At 45.7% G+C, this 19,589-nt stretch overlaps 1 protein-coding gene across 2 annotated transcripts in view; it reads left to right on the top strand.

The window, feature by feature from the left end:
- Bcar3 (BCAR3 adaptor protein, NSP family member) overlaps positions 1-19,589 on the top strand; it is a 110,268-nt gene that overhangs the window by 35,621 nt on the left and 55,058 nt on the right. For both annotated transcript variants that reach the window (XM_028760422.1, XM_028760421.1), the window contains exon 3: positions 1,744-1,783. In XM_028760422.1, the coding sequence (XP_028616255.1) occupies positions 1,744-1,783 (40 nt within the window). The remainder of the gene's footprint in view (positions 1-1,743; positions 1,784-19,589) is intronic.

Genomic DNA, 19,589 nt, shown 5'->3' with positions numbered 1-19,589 from the left:
TGTTTGTTTGTTTGTTTGTTTGTTTAATGCTTTAGGGTATATGTATGTGTATGAAATAAAATTTAAAATGTATATGAAATAGTAGTGTAGAAAAGAGGAAAATCAGCATTGCAATGGTTCTGACTCGGGGTTGGGCCACTGGGCTTGAAGTTCCAAATGAGTGAAACTGAAGTTTTAAGATCTTGAATGGGGGATTCCAGGCAAAATGCTGCTGACAGTTTTGATCACTGCTGGGTGCTTTCATGGAACCAAGGCTTGATTATATGGCCACACTCCAGAGCATGACACTTTCCAGAGTGGGCCTAGCTCTGACTTTACAGAGACCCGCAGAAGGATGTAGTGATCACAGCAGGCAGACTCAGGATGCCTGGCATGAGAACACTCCCTACCCCACCTCCACACCCACAACCTTGGCAGACTGTGTTGCTCTGCTGTGGGCTTTGAGAGGGTTGGGTTCATACCCTTTTCGATGGGAACATACTATGCTACTGCAAGCTTAGGCCCTGCTTGGTTTCTTTGACTCCCTACAAAGGTCTCATGTCTGACCCTATTTGCCTTCCCCGCAGCACCTAAAATGCCAGCCTGTGTCTGCGTCCAACAACTCTTAGTGCTGCCCTCTGCGCCCGTGTGCTCCGAACAGCCCTAAACCAGGAACAGTTGTCACAGCAGTGTGAGGATCACTTATGAGTAGGATCCATCTTCACAGCAGGGTCATCATGTCCTTGATCAGTAGGATGGAACACTTTGTATCCCAAACAGCGGCCGAGCTAGAGTCCCACATGTCCTAGGCCTTGGGGATGAGCTCACTCTCCTCAGGCTGCAGCAGTCAGTGGGTTTCCCTGCCTTCCCATCTTTCCATCTCTGTGCTAGGAAGCCTGCCTACTCTTCGGAGACTAGCCTTGAAGCTTCAGAGCCTTTCTGTTCTCCATAAGTGATCTCCTATCTGTCAGAACGTGTTGTTCTTTTGAAGTTTAAGTCTGTGACACAGCTGTCCTTTTCATACTGTGTCATACAGACTGTATGAACTCAGAAAGCACTAGGTCTGATGTCTCCCCTTTCTTCTCTCTCCCTCTGTAGTAAGTCACCCTCCCCAAAGCCACCCCTGCTGTTTACTCCCAAGCATCTGGTCAGCCCTCGGAGGATGTTGGTAGACACAGAGTGTACGTTACTAGGGCACTCAAAGATGCTCACCTCATTCCCTCAGGTTTACACAAGTGGGAGGGGGAAGCATTAGTGATAAGAAGAAAAAGATGTACTTGAGAAACAGAGCTATGCACGAGGACTTGGGGCCACTGCCAGGAATTCTGTTTTCTTAGTCAAAGCGGGCACAGCACAGCAGCCTGCTCTGGAGGTCTGGACATTAATGCTGGAAAGAGCTGCATGTTTGGGCACCCCATGTTGTCCCTCTCTCACCCTTGCTCCTTCGGAATCCCGCTTTCAAACTTGAGGCCAGGTTTTAGAAATGTTTGTGTGTACTTAGATTCACTATATATAAAGTACTATAACCTCCAGAGGCCTGCATTTGGCTGGGAAGTATGACATGTCTGGACGGAGTTCATGATTGCACTCTCTCGTCATGAGAAGAACATGGCTTCATTCTGACTTCCTTACCTGTCTTTGTGTATACTATCTGGGAATTGGGGGCAGCTCATAAGTGAAATGAACAATGTGACTGCATTTCACTCTGTGTCAGAGTTCATTTTCCCTAACTGTGTTGTGTTTATCCCTCTTTTGTCTTTCCAGGGATCCATATCTTCTAGACCCAACTCTAGAATATGTGAAGGTAAGAAAACGGGGGAACATGGAGCTATGACTCTGCATTACTCACTTCCCAAGCGCTGCCTGCCGCCTGTCTCATGTAGAGAGCACTGGCTGTAGCACCTGAAACAGCCAGTGGAAATTTGGCTCGCATGGGCCTGTGGTAAAGCTTGGTAAAGGTCTCGAATGAGCCTCTTAAAGTCTATGATCTCTCCCCCATGTGGACCAGATGTGTTTTAAAGTTTGGAGTCACGGGTTTGTTTTTGTTTTGTAAGTTCTAGCTTACGCACTGTAATACCTCCAAAGAGGTCTGGATTCTACACCATATAATCAAACTCATTACTGCGGCGCTGACAGGATAGTCACACCGGGTAAACAGATAACAGAGAGCTCTGTGCATCCAAGTCACTTTTTTTTTCTTGCTACTAACTGAGGTCATTCTGTTCTGTTGCTGAGTGAATTCTTTTTTGATCTCTTAGTTTTCAGATTTGGGGGAGATTTGGGCAGGAATTGTGGGCGGAGTTTTATCTTAAGTAGAAGGATGAAGGCTCCGGGGCTTTCAGAGCTGTCTTTTCCTTTCTTACAGCTTCCTGCCCCTCAGTAACTAACTTGGGGCCAAACAGAAGCCCTGCTGCTCAGTAGGTTGCTGCAGTTCAGCTGCCTGCCCCGCCCTTCTAAACTGTCCGTCCTTTTTTCCTTCAGCTCTCTTCCCACTTTGGGGTTTGGATATTTGCTTTATTGTATTTTGCTTATCAGCTATAATTAAATCAGGTCCCTCCCTAAGAAGAGAGGCATGGCCTGCCACACTTGGCTCGGTGACAATGGCTCTTGCTGTGTTTTCGGAGGAATCATGGCACGAGTTATGTTATATGCTTGCCTCCTGAGGAACCATGGCCTACCTTCCATATTCAGAGTGTATAGGCACACTGCTTCTGTGGTTCTGGCATTCCTCCTCACCCCCTTTAGACCAGAGGGTAGATGGGAGAAGAGAAAGTTCTAGTCAAATTGCCCAGTCCTGCGGAACATTGTAATGCACTGTGTGCTGTTGGAGGTGGGATTATTTCTTCCCCTTTCTTATTCTTGAATAGCGTCTAGACTATTGGAACTGTGGTGAATGTGTGAGCCTAAGCCAGCAGGGCCACCGCACCTAGTCAGAGGATTATAACCTGTGTCTGCCCCACTCCTGTATGCAGCATATCTATTTTCCTACAGGTTGTGCACTGCTAAGCCTTCGTGACACTCACATAGGCTGTGGTCGGATTCGACTGTAGCAAGAAACAACAGTGTGTGTTAGGATGGTGCAATTCCTACTTGAAATGCTACTCCAGCCCATGGTTCAGAGATTGGGTATCTCATAGCAGAGCCTCAGATCCTCTGCTCACCAAGTACAACCCTGATCCTTGCTCCAATAACTCGTTTTCCCCATTTTATACAAGAATCACATGATGAATGTTGCTAAAGGTAGGCCATTTTAGAATGGTCTGTTTTAGCACAGTAGCCCTCACGTCTCTGTGGTTTTACCTATGTACAACCTACCATTATTCAGAAATACTAAATGAAAAGTTTCAGAAATAAGCAGTTGATAACTTTCTAAGTTATGTGTGTTTCTGAGGTACATCTTGAAACCTTGCTGCGTGCGGCTCATCTTTTGGATCCACTGGCTGCTGTTCTGTTAGTCACACAGTAGCAGATGATTGTCACAGTACTGCAGTGCTTGTGTTAAGTAATTGTCACAGTACTGCAGTGCTTGTGTTAAGTAGTACTCATTTTCTTAGGCGGTCCAGAGCACAAGATAGTGATGTGAAGACAGCACTGGGTACTGCACACAGAAGGCTGGATTGACTCTGTTTCCATGGCAACCCTGCAGGGTACCTAGGATAAACCATAGGATGGTGTCTATAGACTATTTTACTATTTGTGGTTTCAGTCATCCACTGAGCATCTTGGAATATATCCCCGAGGATAAGGGAAGGACTATTTTATTATTAATAGTGTAACCTTGAACTTACGTTTCTCTATGAAGTCCATCTTCCCCATAAACGAGATCTTTGGGAAAGGTTTTGTTCTTCTAATTTTAACATTTTAAGGGATCTCCATGTCTATGAGAGACCAGAGAGAAAGACATCTATCTATTTAGCAAGTGGTAATAGTTCTTATGTTGTCTCTGTGGCTTGTTGTTGTTGTTGGAGAAAGATTACGTCACCAAGGCTAGCCACAGACTCACTATGTAGCCCAGGCTGGCAAGCTTGAAATTTGTAATCCTTTTGCCTCAGTGTCCTAAGAGCCCGTATGATAGATGTGTGCCACCGCCTGCTGGCTATGCTCACCCTCTTGATTATAAAATTGCCATATTGTGAGGACCACAGGAAGCATTCCAAGTTGTATTAGGACCAAGGGTATAATGGACAACAATCAGCTACTGCTTCTGTTCCTTCCAAAGACTAGAGATTCACACGTCTATTTGCTTTATGATCCATTATGCTGCACTTATAAAAACCATTCCTGCCATTCCTAGATGATGTATATTCTATTCACTTTGTGTGTGCACGCGCATGTGTGGGAATCAGGATAACTTGTAGGAGTCAGTCAGGTCTCACTTTCCATGTTTTATGGGTCCTGGGGATAGAACTCAGGCCGTCAGGGTTGGCAGCAATCACCTTTGCTGCTGAGCCATCTCGGCAGCCCCGGGTCATTTTCACAACCCCTTTTTAAACTTACCTTTACACACACTCTTGTGTGCTTTGATAGTCTTCTCATCTCCTTGCACGAAATTCCATAGGCTTATATTATATTCCCTCCCCCCCTCCATCTTCCTTTTGTAATTAAAATTTTAAATAATATATAATTATATTACTTCCTTTCTTCTTCTCTTTCCAACCTCTCCCATCCCTGTCCCAACTCCTTCTCAAACTGGTGGCCTCCTTTTGATTATTATTGCAAAACACACACACACAAACACACACACAGAGAGAGGGAGAGAGAGAGAGAGAGAGAGAGAGAGAGAGAGAGAGAGAGAGAAAGGGAGAGAGAGAGAGGGGCATAAGTATATAAATATATCCTGCTGGGTGTGTTCAGCATGGCTTGTGTGTATATGGTTTTAGGGCTGACCATGTTGTATCAGATAACCAATTAGGGTGCTCATCTGTGGGGAGAGGCCGGTTCTCCCTCTCTCCTTAGCTGCCTGTAGTTCTATGTCTAGACATGGGTCTCCTGAGATTTCCCCTTCCTCATTAGTGTGCCTATTGATATCACTCGTGCTCCTGTCATTTCTAAGGGACAGGATCTCACAGCAGACTTCCTAGGCCTCTGGTTCTTAGCAACCTTCCCATCCCCTCTTCAGAGATGTTCTCTGGGCCTTAGCTTCTTCACCCCATGGCTCATGGCTGCTTCAGTGCAATCCATTTCCTGGGCATGTTTTAAAGTCGAGGAGGGGTGTGATCAGCAACGGCAAGGCTAGGTGATTTTCTTCTAGGAAAAGAAGTATTTATTATAGGTCTTCCATCTTGTAATAGATTACTTTTAAGGAAGGTAAGTTAGAAAAGCCTGATGCAGCAGAAAATGTGGGCTTCCTGGATTTTCAAGTTAGCAGTGAGGAGGCAAGTGTCCCCCAGTGCCCAGGCTGTGGGCAGCACAATGTGTCCAGTAGACAAAGGCCTGCTTCCCAGGGACCACATGAGGAAGTGTCAGGACAGGATGCAGCCTTTGTTCCTGGCTGGGTTCCTCGCTGTCAGCCTTGGCGGATTCTTGTTGCCACTCACTCATGAGCCTTAATAAAACTTGCAATCTCCAAGCCTGCTTTGCAGGTGAGGAGAATGTCACCACACTGGAGCTATTGTGCTGAATGGGGACCTTCCACGTCTTCCTCTGGAGCCCAGGGGAGTCCTGAGAGGCTCAGAAAGCCATCCTTTGTGGGGTTAATGCTTACTCCCAGAGGGTCTTCTAAGCCTATAGACATTAGTCTGCCCAAGGCTCAGATCTCAGCGAGGCCATTTCCCGTAGTAGGCTTGGGATACCTCAGGTCACCCAGCAGATGAAAAGAGGAATAATAATGCGAATTCCAGCACTGAAAATAAGCAGCCGGCTTTGGGAGGCTTTGGCAGAAGAGGGGGCAGCAGGGCCTCAGCTCCCTTTTGTGCTCAACATGGCTGCAGCCATAGTCACAGCTAAATAGCTGTCTTTGAGGGAAGTCCTTTCTTCCAGCAGGAAAACAGGCGAGTCTGTTCTGAATTAGCCAGCTCACAAAGTCATGAAAGGGACTTGCCGAAACAATGGCACGCTGTACATTCCGTGAGATTTTAACAAGTTATATGAACCAGATAATGGCCCAATTGGCTGGCTCTGCAGGTTTTTGCCTGAGTGTGCACATCCGCAAAGCCTGTGCTGTCCACTGTGGGACCAGATCAAATGGGTGCCAGCAGTGAATTCGAAACAGTGCAGGCTAACTCCAGGCCCACGTTCAACTTCACCCACTCTGCCCACAGTGTGCTCTGTCGCTATTCTTAGGAAGTGTAGTGTTGCTACAGTTTAGAACACTGCAGCCACCAGGTAGGAAGACGAAAGAATGGGGTAGAAAACAGCCCCTTACCCAGCAGAATCTTATCCTTCGAGCCTACAGAAGTACAGACACTTAATGAAAAAACTTACCCCAAAATATATGCTCATATGAAAGTCTCTTTGTGTATATGCTGATATGCCACGTTATTTAACATCATTCGCCGTTGCTGAATTGGAAACAGCCCGAATGTCTGCTTCCGCTGTAAACAAGCCATGGAGACCCACACAGTGGCATACTCTTCAGCTACACAAAGAAGCAGACACACAAAACCATTGGTGCGTTGAAAGCATAGTATGCTTCCTGAAAAGATAGTCTCAAAATGCTACCAGCAGGGCTGGAGAGATGGCTCTGTAATTAAGGCCACATATAGCTCTTATAGGGACCCTATAGTCTCAGCACCTATGTCTGGTGGTTCACAATCACCCTGTAACTCCAGCTTCCAGGGATCAGACACGTTGACCTTCCATGGCCACCTGCACTCCCATGCACAAATAGACACATGCATGTGCATAATTAAAAAAAAAACAACTTAAAAAAATCTTTCAAAGTCTACCAGCTATAATCACATCTGTGGTGACAGAAATGAGGCCGTGGTTGAAAGGGGTAAGTGAGGGCACCTTTAAAAGGGAACTTTGAGAGAATGACAGCAGGAATGCCTTTGATTGTAGAAATAATTGCCCAACTGGTCATTTGTCAAAGACCACAGGATTGTACTAAAAAAGGGAGACACATGCTGAATGCAAATTAGCCTGGCCTTTAGACGGAAGCAAAAGATCTCCTCTTTTGGCCTTTGGGGACTGCCACCTCAATAGGGCAAGTTTCCAGTTTAGGATGGGCTCTTCGCTGAGGACAAACCTCCCAGCAGATGGAGACAGTGCTCTTAGAGGCTCTGTGGAGGCTTCCTCATGCAGCAGATGTTTCCCTGTGCACTCATGTTGTTAGTCAGGAGTGGCCAGGTGAGGGAAAACTGACGTGGAGTGTTTACCTTAGAGAGTGGCAGTGGCCACGGGGAGGCCAGGTGTCGCCAGAGGCCTTTTGGAGGGAGAATTAGAAGCCGTTTGATTAAAGCAAGCCAGCAGATCCTGGCAGGACTTGAATGGAGCAGGTGACAGAAGGAAGCTAGGGGGCAGTTCAAGTTCACATGAGGGCCTGGGCTCTTGCCAGAGGCTGGTCAGTTTTTGAGAAGGAAGGGGAGTCCCACGGAGAAACCTTGTTACCACCATTATAAATCAACCATGGGGCATTTGAGGATATGTTTAGAGCAAGGGTAAGGAAACTCCCACTCAAGGTCAAGTCTGGCTCCCCCCTTCTCCCCTTAACACCCCCCCCCCCCGTTTTTCATTGGCTAAAAATGGCCTTTATAGTTTAAAGGTTTTTTCCCCTTAATTAAAAAAAAGTGGCAAAATTATACAAAATTCAGATTTTAGTATATGATTGGAACCCAGCCAGACTTGTACTATGTACCAGCAGCCCGTGGCTGCTTTTGTGTTCTCTTGGTGTGGTGGCTTAGCGCGGCAGAACCCTCACCTTAGACTGTGGATTCCTCCCTCCCTCCCTGCCTCTCTGATGAGGTGCTGCAGGCTTCCAACAGAAGACTCTGTTAGCTCATGCTGACGTCACCCTCTCGAAACTTCGTCTCACCTGGATCACCCTCATCTTGCCTCATGACCAAGCTGTGAGTCCCTGGGCGAGGCCTGCGATCTCACAGATGCAATACATTGTAACTCCATGTGGGATTGCAACTCCACGGGACTCAGCAGCATCCTGTGGGGCAGGCACACTGGCTCCAGCAGCCCAGCTTTGCCAATCCGGCCGGCTCTGTCTGGATGAAGAGATGTATGGGGACATCCCGGTGTTTGAGGCCTGACTGCTCTGACTGGATCTTATCTAGATGATTCCACAGGTCAGACACAGATCTGCCAGGGCAGCCTGAGGGTCTGCCAGGGCAGCCTGAGGGTCTGGTCTGACCAGTGAATAGAATAAAGCAAATATGGATTCCTTGGGAGTTTATAGTCGATGTTGCAAGCTTCAGTCTTGAAGCTGAGGTGTAGCCTTCCCTGGCTTACAGTGTGACTTTTCTGAAACTACCTAGATCAGTGGTTCTCAACCTTCCTAATGTTGTGAACCTTTAATGCAGTGTCTCATGTATGGTGAGCCCAACCATAAAATTTTCACTATTTCATAACTGTTCAGTTTGCTAATGTTTTGAATTATAATGCAAATATCTGATATGTGACCTCTGTAAAAAGGTCATAAGCATTGCAACCCTCAGGTTGACCTTGATCCCGTAAGAGGTGGAGAAGTCACTAGAAAACTGACAGGCAAGCAAGAATCAGACTGTGGCTTCTTTTACAATATGCCCCATGGTTGAGCCTAAAACCATGGAGGCTGTTTGCCTCTAACCTCCCCCATCCTGTCCTTCCTGCTGTCCCCAGGCCTGCCCCTCCCCCTTGCTCTATAAGGTTTTGAGATAGAAACCGTACTATTATTTCAATTTAGGTTAAACTGTGTTCACTGATAAAAATATATTGAAAATGTAACTTCTAGTATCTGGGCATGTGACCTTATTTATACATAAGATTTTATAGTTGTAATCAAGCCAGGAGAAGATCCTCCAGAAAATGATAGATTGAAATTCTAACCTCAGTATTTGCGAATGAAACCTTATTTGGAGATTTTTTTCTTTTTTGCAGGTCAGTTGACCAAATTGAGATGACGCTGTTCAGGCTAGAGAGATGGCTCAGTCAGGAAAGTATGAAGACCTGAGTTTGGACCCCTAGCCATTTAAAATGGGTACATCAGCACATGCCTGAAATTTCAGCACTGGGGAGACAGAAACAGGCTGACCCCTGGGGGTCATTGTCCAGCCAGTGTTACCTAATCAGCGAGCTCCAGGTTCAGTGAGGGACCCTGTCTCAAAAATATAGCAGAGTGCTCATCTAGTTAGGGGTAGCCAGTGACCGAGAAGATGGTTCTCCCAAGGAGAGGCTCCTAGCATTATGCTTGGGATGTGTTGACCCCAGTGACCACCCCGAATGCAGGACCTTACACTTTATGATAGTGAGGGACTGCATTTGTCTTCTTCCCTGGGTGTACTAAGAATGTAGAGAGGCTGATTTCAGTGAGGAGCCGGCACTGTTCTTCCATCAAGCACCTGCTCTGAGGTTCTCTGGCAACTTTAGAGAGACTATAGCCTTGAGGATATCTCGAAACTATGAAAGAATGTATTTTTTTTTTTTTAAAAGCAGGGTTTTGCTGTGTACCTAAGGCTGGCTTTGAACTTGCGGAGATCCTCCTCCTTCAGTGTTGGTATTATAAGAATACACCACCGTACCCGACTTTACTTTAAAGCCACAGAGCGGGTGCTTATTGGTCACCATCATGCTGGTAAGCAAGTACACATGCCAAACTGGTTCATGCTAGCCATCTCATAGGCACTGACTGAAATTCCCAGGAGCCAGTAAGTGGAGGAATCTGGGGTTAAATGAGTTAATATATGTAAAGTTCTTAGTCCAGAACCTAGGATGTGATCGGTACCCCCTAAACAGAAGGTAGCAACTACCATTTCAGCTTCCTATGTGCACTGGGCTCACTTTGCCTCAGACTCATTGCCTCAGACCTTCCCCAGTTCCTGCAAGCAACCTTGAAGGTCACTCTTGGGTCACCTTGTGAACACTCTCCTCATGGTTGTGCGTCTTAAACAGCTCAGCTCTGAGACTGGGGGACTCTGCTTGTTCTCTTAATAATATTAATAATAACATTTGGTGCCTGAGTGATATGTAACTGGGTACGTGGTGCATCTAAATGAGGGTCCATGGAGCCCAGGCTCCCTGCATCATCATCCTCCTGCCTCAGCTTTCTCACATGTTGGAGTTACATGTGTGTGCCCTTAAGCCATACATTCCAAAAATCTTTATGTTCCCCAAAGCAAATAAGACTTATGTCTGTAAGACTGTCCCAGAAGTTCCTGAGAGTATCAATTTCAAGATGGTTGAGAGGTTCCTAAATGTAGCCTTGGTCTGCTTTCTCTTGCTAACCTGCTGTTCAAGATGAAAACGACTCACGCTGCCCTAAATACTCACATATTTAGTAAGAGGTGTCCTACATTTTTTAAAAAAGATTTATTTCATTTATGTGACCACACTGTAGCTGTCTTCAGACACTCCAGAAGAGGGCATCAGATCCCATTACAGATGGTTGGGAGCCACCATGTGGTTGCAGGGAATTGAACTCAGGACCTCTGGAAGAGCAGTCAGTGCTCTTAACCGCTGAGCCATCTCTCCAGCCCATGTCCTACATTTTTAGAGATGTAAATCTGTAAAGTTTTAGAGAGATAGTTCTCTCATCGTCTGGGACTTAGACCTATCTACTTAGGCGATCTTGTTCTCCCAATACCTTTAGCTCTTAGATGCATCCAAAGTGGCCAGGATTTTAGCCCTGGAGTTGTTTGCTATTAAACTCTGCCCTCTAGTGGTCACTACATGTCACAACAACGCAGCCTTTGACTATGGATATCTCTAAACATTATGGGAGCTTTAAATATGAAGTGTAATAACATTGCAGGCTATAGTTCAACTTCATGAAGAGGGGCTGTGTTGGCTCCATTTAAGATAACATGATGTTATAAAGCCTTTTGTTACTAGAGTGTTGTCTGTGTTGTTTGGGTGGAGACGATTAGGTTTGGCCTGAACTGTAACTTTCCTTGGAAAGACTTGCATTTACACTGTGATTTGACAGCTGCTAAGACTGACGTTTTGTCAGGAAGGGCGCTTGATTTAGCAAGGCAGAAAATAGCTATCAGTACTTTGAAGACTGATAGAGAATTTTCCACCTTTGTGGACAGTGAATGTGTTCAGCCTGGCAGAAGCGGGAGGGAGGGAGGGACGGAGGGACGGAGGGAGAGACAGAGGTATGGAGGGAAGCTGGAAGCCACAATGCTGAAATTCCTTGAGTGGGAGAAGCTGAGGAAATCATGTTCTTGGGAAATTCTGAGAAGATGCTCACACAGAAGGAATTTTATTTATCTATTGTCAAAGTAATATATCATCAAATAATTCTTTGTGACTTCTTTTGTTGGTTATACATTACTCTGTGTTAAATGCATGAGCCCAATCTTCCTTTGGTACAGGTTAAGTGTCTAGGACCTAAATATCTGAAATCCAACACATGCTCCATAACCTGTAACTTTTGGGGGCATCAACTTAAAGCCACACACAGTAGGTGTGCCCATCCATGCAACTTTGTTTCATAAGCAAAGTTATAGAAATATTGCATAAATTATCTTTGATCCATGCATATAAAGTATATTTGGGGTATATAAATTAACTTCATGTTTAAACTTTGATTGCACGCCTAAGATCTCTTAACTCTTTTTCCCTCTCTCGGTATGTATTTGTGTGTGTGTGTGTGTGTGTGTGCGTGCGCGCGTGCGCGCGCGCGCGCACGCGTGCATGTGCACGCAAAGATATTTTTAAAAATCCAAAATCTAAAACACTCAAGTATTTCAGATATCAGATATTCAACCTGAATTTCTTTATAAAAAAGTGTCCTTATGCTATTTGGGCTTTCCCAGTCCCGTCTTGTTTAAAACAGGTTTGCAGTTAGCACATAGTCATTTCATAGTCTGCGTTATCTGCCACTTGTCAGCTTTCTAAGGGCTGAGGATACAACATCAAACAAACTCCTGGGCCTTCTATTCTGGAGGTGGCAGACGGGGATGACCCTAGGAAGGGCAGCCGAGTTAACTGTGTTAGACTGAGAGGGAAAAGACTCAGCAGGGAAGGGAGCTGAGAGACCTGAAGGGAGCCGGACAGAGAACGCCCTTTAGTGTAGAAGGGTCAGGCAGCGAGGTCAAAGGGTAAGATGAAGCAGTGAGGATTAGCTTGGTGGAGGTCAGAGGCCACCTCTGCTGTGGAAGAACAGTAGGGAGCCCACCAGGCCTGCCGGGAGCAGAGGAGTAAGCCACTATGGTGTCCAGCCACTGATGGGAGAGTGGGATGAAGGTTCCATGGGGCCTGCACCTCAGGGGAAGGACTGGAATTTGTACAGAAGGAGACCAGATGTTGTCTGATGTTCACGTTGGATTCCTTGTTGCTGGTGGATAGAAAGGGGAAGAGAGGGCAGGAATGAGGAGGGCAGTCAGGAGGCCGTGCGAGTGGTCAGGTGACAGGGGCTTTGGACCTGCCAGATAGCAAGGAGGTGGGGAAGACAGGGAATCGGACGAGTAACTCCGAAGGTAGAGCTAGAGTACCTGTTGGACTGGATGTGCGGGCGGAGGGGAGAGGGACCTGGAACACTGGAAGAGTGGTGGGGTCAACAGTTGAGAAGAATGGAGGAGAGGGTTAGTCTTCCAAGAATTTCAGGGAAGATAAATCACTGCGGACTGGAGACATGGACCAGTGGTTAAGAAGACTTGGTGCTCTCCCAGAGGACCTGGGTTTTTTTCCCAGCACTCACACCTGAGAGCTCACAACTGCCTATAAATCCAGTTCCAGGGACTCTGATGCCCTCTTCTGACCACCATGAACACTGCCGCACACTCGCACACAGACACACAGACACATAAATTTAAATAGATCTTTAAAAAAAATAAATAAATAAAAAAATCCAACGGCAGAATGGCTAATTTTGAGTAACATTTGGGTCAAAATAAATTCTCCTGACAATTAAAGGGATGTTTCTGTTTTGCTTTTTGTTTTTCATATTTCTCTCAGTTTACATTTTGTTTCCTAGCATACATATAATACTCATATATAAAAAATAAAACACTCCCTTCCACTCCTCCTTTATTTTGGTTTTTAGTTACAAGGTTTCTCTGTGTAGCCCTGGCTGTCCTGGAACTCACTCCGTTGACCAGGCTGGCCTTGAACTTAGAGACCTGCCTGCCTCTGCCTCCCAAGTGCTGGGATTAAAGGCGTGTATACTACTGCCTCCGGCTTGCTAAAACACTTCCTTTTTTATACCATAGTTCACTGAATGAATACTCTGAAAACCTGTGGGTTGATCTAAATTATCCAAAACAGTGTAAATATATTAGAGAAAAATTCTTAAACTCTAGGGTCAAGACCTTTTCACGTTGTTAAAAATTGAAAATCCTTTTTAAAAAATCCTTTAGTTATATGAGTTATAACAATTAATAATCATTGCATTGGAGATTAAAATGAAGAAATTATTTGCATATATGTCTGTGTGTGTGTGTGTGTGTGTGAAGCGCATGCGTGTCCACGCGTGTGGGGTTCAATTTATTTATTTAAAATAAAAATTTATTTTATTTTTTATGTTTGCTTAGTGTATTCACTTAAAATGAACAATGCATAAATATAAAGTGCATATTTTTATGAAAAGATGATCTTTTTTTTTTTCCAAGACAAAACACATTCAGCGGTAAAGATGGCATTGCTTTACGCTTTTGCAAGTCTCTTTACTGTCTGGCCTAAGAGAGCGCAGCTTCTCCTGTGCCTGCTTTTGGCGTTCAGTTTACTGGGTTGTTTTGGTTAGATGCTGAAGAAACCCAGCCTCACATTGGTATGTGGTTTAAAAGGGCAGAAGTACTTTAGTAAGCAACCAATTAAGATAATTACAGCGATCCTGAGATGCCAATCTAGACCTTGGAGGTTGCCTCACCTGAGAGGTTAGCTCAGACTCTGAAGCCTCACCTGTGAGAGAGTCTTCCACTCTGTTCTTTAAGGTCCATCAAATCTTGCAGTTTGAGTAGTGCTGTCGTGCGTAGGATATTTGAAGAATGTTGGTTCAAGGAGTTAGGTGGCTGTCTCAAATGTTCACCTGCCTCATTGTATCCAATCAAAATGAGTTAGCTGATAATCATCACTAATCTTCCCAGAAAAGTCATTAACATGTAGATAAGCTATGAACTTCTTGGTGTTGACTCTAAGTCCTTCAAAAATCCCAGTGTTTGTCCGGCAGCTCAAATCTTTGCTTTGGTAACAAACACTATTGGTTGCTTTCTTTGAAGAAACAGACCACTGTGTTTATCCTTACTCCATGCCCGAAAATGTCTGCCAATTAAGTCCTCAAGTGAGAATAACCACAGTTTGTTAGATAGCCTTTGTTAGCTAGAATGGTGTTCCACAATAGAGTGCCTCTTCAGTGGGTGATGAAGCCCACTGGTATGTTTGTCCCAGGCAGCCATGGTGCGTATATACTCTGAGCCATGACTCAATAAAGAGAGTACTTCTCACAGTGTGTCTACATCTTTTCTTAGATACTGTGTGCCCGGAATGGTCAGGAGTGGAGACAGGATCGGTATAGCTGGTCCCTCTGCCTTGCATCCTTCCTCTTAGGAACCTGTTTCACTCAGCATAGGTTTTCCCCATCCTCAGTAGTAGTATGAAAAGAAGCTTTGGTCTCTTGGACCTTGGACTAAGGGTTACCATGGGATTTAAGAATGGTAGAAATACTAAAATGCAAATAGCCCTTTGCAATTTCTCTAAATCCATTGCCTCCAAGCCCTGTCTCAGCCTTAACTAACAGTTGCATTTATATTTAAAGATTGATTATTAATATAGAGAAGTCATTACATTTTTATTTAAAAATAAGAAAAAATGAGACTATATTATGGCAATTATAGCTCTCAGGCGCGGACCTGTTCCTTACCGTGGGGTGAGCTGTGAACTCTGTATCGCTCTAACTGCTGAACATAGCTAAGTCATTAATCACTATATGCTGCAAAGGGCTGGGCCAGAAACCATTGCTACTCTGTAATTACTTTATATTAAAGCCGTGCAAACCCAAATGTAGATGAGGCCAAGGCCTGATTTACAGCAAAGATGCTGTGCTTAGAGTAAGAGCGCAAGCAAAGGATAAATTCATTTAGGGATGGATTTACTTGGGGCAAGCTGGCAAGGCAGTTTTATCAGTTGCCCAAGCACTTGCTCCCTCTGTGCTCCTGGTGTGGATGAGCTGGCCAGCCTCCATGCCCTCCTCTCTGTGAATGAGATAAGGATGTGTCAGACCCTGGGAATGAGAACATACTGTTTGGGCCTCTGAGGCAATTTCCCAGTTCTCTCCAGATGGCATCTAATTGTTTCTTGAATGACCTCAGTGTCCAGGCTGCAGGAACCTGGTCCGAGAGGCCATTCCACATATTTATTAGCTTGTGGATGAGAACTTACTACATAAAGCCTCTATTCACCCTCTCCAAAGGGCTTTCTGTGCAGAAGAAGGCACGGAGCTGATGGACCGCTTCCTGTGCCCCAAGGCTCCAGCTGGGCTCTGTGCTTTCCCAGGCCCAGGTGGCTGTGTTAGGAGAGCGGTCTGTGTGCTCAGTTGAATCTGTCCTGCGCGGACTTTTCCTCTGCTCTGTGTCCTCGTGGTCTGTATAGAAGGAGCCTGGACCTGAGCAGTTCAAGGTGATGTGAGTTGAGAATTAACTCCTTTTGCCTTGATGCCTCCCAGTCTGGGATCCCAGGTTGCCTGCAGACTAAAGGAGTAAAATGATTATTTGGATTAAAGTGTGAAAGTCTGCCTTAGTTTCATGTCTGCTGTTAAGATAAAACACTCTGACTAAAAGCAGCTTAGGAGGAAAAGGTTTCCTTCGACTGACAGTTGAGTTTATAGTCCGCTATTTCCAGGAAATCAAGGCAGGAATTTGAGGCAGCCAGTCACAACACGTCCAAGAACAGACGAAGAATAAATGCATACATGCGCTCTCTCTCTCTCTCTCTATATATATATATATACATATATATATATATATATATATATATATCTCCCAAATCCAAGGAGTTGTGCTGTCTGCAATGGGCTGGGCCTTCCACCTTAATTAATTTAATTAAGACAATTGCCTACAGGGATTGAGAGATGGCTCAGCTGTGCAGAGTGCTTGCTGCTCTTGGCAGAGACTCAGGTTCAGTTCCCACCACGCACACGGGAGCTCACAACAGCCTTCAGTCCAGTTCCAGGGGATCTCACATCATCTTCGGACTGCAACGATCACTACATGCACACGGTGCATACATACATGCAGGCAGAACACCCACACACGTGAAATAAAAGTAAATAAAACTCTAATAGAGGAAGAGGGGCTCCCCATAGACATGCCCTCAGAACAACCCAATGTAGCTAAACCTCAGTAAGCCTGACTTTCTTCCCAGGTGATTTTTAGACTGTGTCAAGTTAACACTAGCTGTCACAGTCCTAATCCAAGCAAAGGATGGCAAAGCTGGCTCATTTGTGTGTGTGTGTGTGTGCATGTGTATGTGTGTGTTGTTGTTGTTGTTGTTAGACTTGGTGTGGCATGTCATTTCTCATGCCTGTGTGGGTAATTATTTGGGGGAGCAGAGGATAGGTTCCCTACTTTTCTACATCTAAGATGAATAAAAACTATGTCCCCAGAAATACATGGGCACAACTCTGACACATCCTTCTGCCAAGGCACTTGTGAACTGCACATTGAGAATCTCTGCACAGTGCTCTGGGTTTCCTGGGCTCCTATTATATTTAGATGTCGTGCTGAATGTTGTGGTGACTAGGAATAAGAGATGGTTTCAAAGCACTTCAGTCATTCTAATAGCTGCACCTGGAAGGCGGGGTCGAAGCTGGAGCTCTGTGCTGGGCGGAAGGAGAGGAACAGCAATGGGGGTGTGGGGTGTGGGGGGCAGAGAAGGAATTCCCCAAAGGCCATGATGACTGACAACCAGGGTTTCCAAGCCCTCTAACCATGGTTACGGAACAAATCTAAGGGCTATTTGGGTGTGTGTGGAGATGGTGTCAATTTCATGTCTTTAAGTTTTCCTCTTAGGTTTGACCACCAGAGGGGCTTCTGAAAGGGAATGGCTTTGCAAGGTCTCTGAATCTGGTCCCGTGGTTTACTTTAAGATAGTAGATCACGCCAGGGCCTGCAGAGGGGACGATGCAAGATGTTGCTTCATAGCTGCTCCTAGCCTGGGAGGGTGCTGTACCCTCACAGGTCACAGCCATACTCAGTGACACAGAACAGCCCAGCTCCAAGGATCTCTTTCCCCTACCCCTAAAGGCAAACCATGTCTTCTCTGCCCTAGAAAACTCAGGTCAACTCAGTTCTTCCACGTAAGTCCCCGGAGCAGACTGAGGAAGACCGTTCATTTCCACCTGCTGCTGACATACCAGCAAAGAGCCCTGTTATTAACTGGGAAAAATCATACACGCGGCTTCATGCAGTGTCAGCTCATGTTGGCTTCTTTTGAGCAGCTCTCAGACGTAGAGATGGCACACAAGACTGCAGCTGAGCCCAACATGCTGTGCGAGCATACACTTTGAACTCAAGCTGGACTTCATTGTCATTGACATTTTAAGAAAACATTTTAGGAAAACAAGTTTTAAGGACACAAACGAAAGTCACACCAGTCCGGTCTCCTTTACGCCTAAGCTCGATAAGAGGTCCCGAGTTTGGGTTAATCTCAAGTTTGATTCTCATGATAAGCAATCCTGTAAACTTAGATGATACAAAGTAGTAAACGTCCTTCTGGGAAGGGCCTGTGTGGACCAGTCTGGGCTGCTGCTCCTGCTGGGAAGGAGAACACCCCAAGGATGCTAGTTTCTTATGTCTGCCTCTCTCAGTGCAGAAGCTGTATTTTCTCAGATTAGCATTGTGCATGAATCACACAGTGGAAGCTTAGCCTTCTGGTCCCATTGAAAAGGAGAGGAAGCTTCTTCCTCAATTCCAGTTTCAAAACTCTCAGGGAAGCTCTCAGGTTGGTCTCAGGTTGGTCATGTGTTCACTCTTAGCTCGCTGTCCAGTTCTCTGACTAGTTTACACATTCGTCGCAAGGGTGAATACACATGCTATCCCGTAAAGCTGAGCTATTGAGAAGCACTGTCAGAATTAGTTAGGTCCGCTTTCTCTAGGAGGTGTGCTTAGAGTTCAGCAGTGCTGGATAAGCAGGAGATGTGAGACACACACCCCGCCCCTCTAGGGCTTGCTCAGAACTCTGAGCTGTAAGGCTACAGGAAGTCTGTTGAGTGACTGAGCCCACATCAGAAAGGGGGCAGGCTTATTCATCAGTCCAGCCAATGGGAGAAAAGGACAGGAAGTTCTTTCAGCCAGGGAACTTTTAAAGGTGCCCTCTTATGCCAAATCAGCACGCCACCTGTCTCTGCCCTTTCTCTGCTGTGTCTCCGTTTCTGCAGAATTATATATTAAAAACCGCTTCGATTTCACTAGTCTCTTGAATTTGTTATGATCATATTTCCAACACCACCATCTGGTATTTACACACTTTCCCAAAAATGTTTAGGATCATAGGAGGCTATTTTTCTAATAATCTCTGTCTTCTTGGAATACACATATACTGTGTTGACATGTGACTGCCAAACTTTGCAGAAATACCTCCCCATACCCTTTTCCATCTTAAAACCTGTCTGCAGGTCTCTGTAGTTTCATTCTCTCTGACTTATTTATGGGCTGGAGAGTTTTGTGATGGCCACTGTTACCGAGGAGGTAGAAGTGGACCCTGCGAGAGCTGAGGGTCACCTCATTACCTGGTGTGCGGCCTTGGAAAGATTCCCACATCTGTTATCACAAGTGACCCAACCTTAAGACACAGTGTTCCAGATAATGATCCGGGCCTGTTCCAGCTGCTCAACCCGGTACCTCCCACTTCCCCCACCCAGCCCTCCCACCTATTTGGGAAGGAGCATTTTAAGGTGCACAGGGACAGGATGGGGGTTGGTGGCCTTGTATTAGCCTTCGAACACTGGCAAAAACAATCCATTGTCCTCACCCTAGGCAGCAAGTAAAAACATATTGACCTCTTAGGTGTCACTTCTGAAGACACCATTGTACTTGGCCGAAATCAAGGAAGTGAAGACACTGGCTGCTGATCAATGCCGTCTCTTACAGACAGCCTTTGGATCCGGCCTTTCCTCACCAAGGGCACAGGAGGTCTATACACAGAGGTGTTCCTGGCCTTCACTCACCTGAGGTCTGCTGCCTCCTGGTCCTGAGATTCTGTGCTCAGCATCCCTGGTCTATGCGCTACACTTCCCTGCCAGTTATGTTGTCCAGTATACCTGTCGTTCCAGGTGAACCCTCAGCCTGTGTTGCAGGACTGTCTGTTGCTGGATGAGGGGTGGTCTGCCTCCTGGGTTTGCTTTAGATTAGAGTGTTCTGGTCCTGGCAGTCAAGTGTGATGGGCTTCTATTAGCACATCAGATAAAGCAGGTTCTGGCTTGCTTTTGTTACTCACTCCGAGAACTGCTCCTGCAGCCCAGAGCATGGTGACAATGATGCCCGTCTGTTAGTGTGTTAAATGAGACACTGGTAGAATTCTCAGCAGAA

The sequence above is a fragment of the Grammomys surdaster genome, unplaced genomic scaffold (assembly GCF_004785775.1).
Source record: "Grammomys surdaster isolate TR1022 unplaced genomic scaffold, NIH_TR_1.0 126531, whole genome shotgun sequence".
Classification (NCBI taxonomy): Eukaryota; Metazoa; Chordata; class Mammalia; order Rodentia; family Muridae; genus Grammomys; species Grammomys surdaster.
This window is presented reverse-complemented; position numbering and strand designations above follow the sequence as displayed.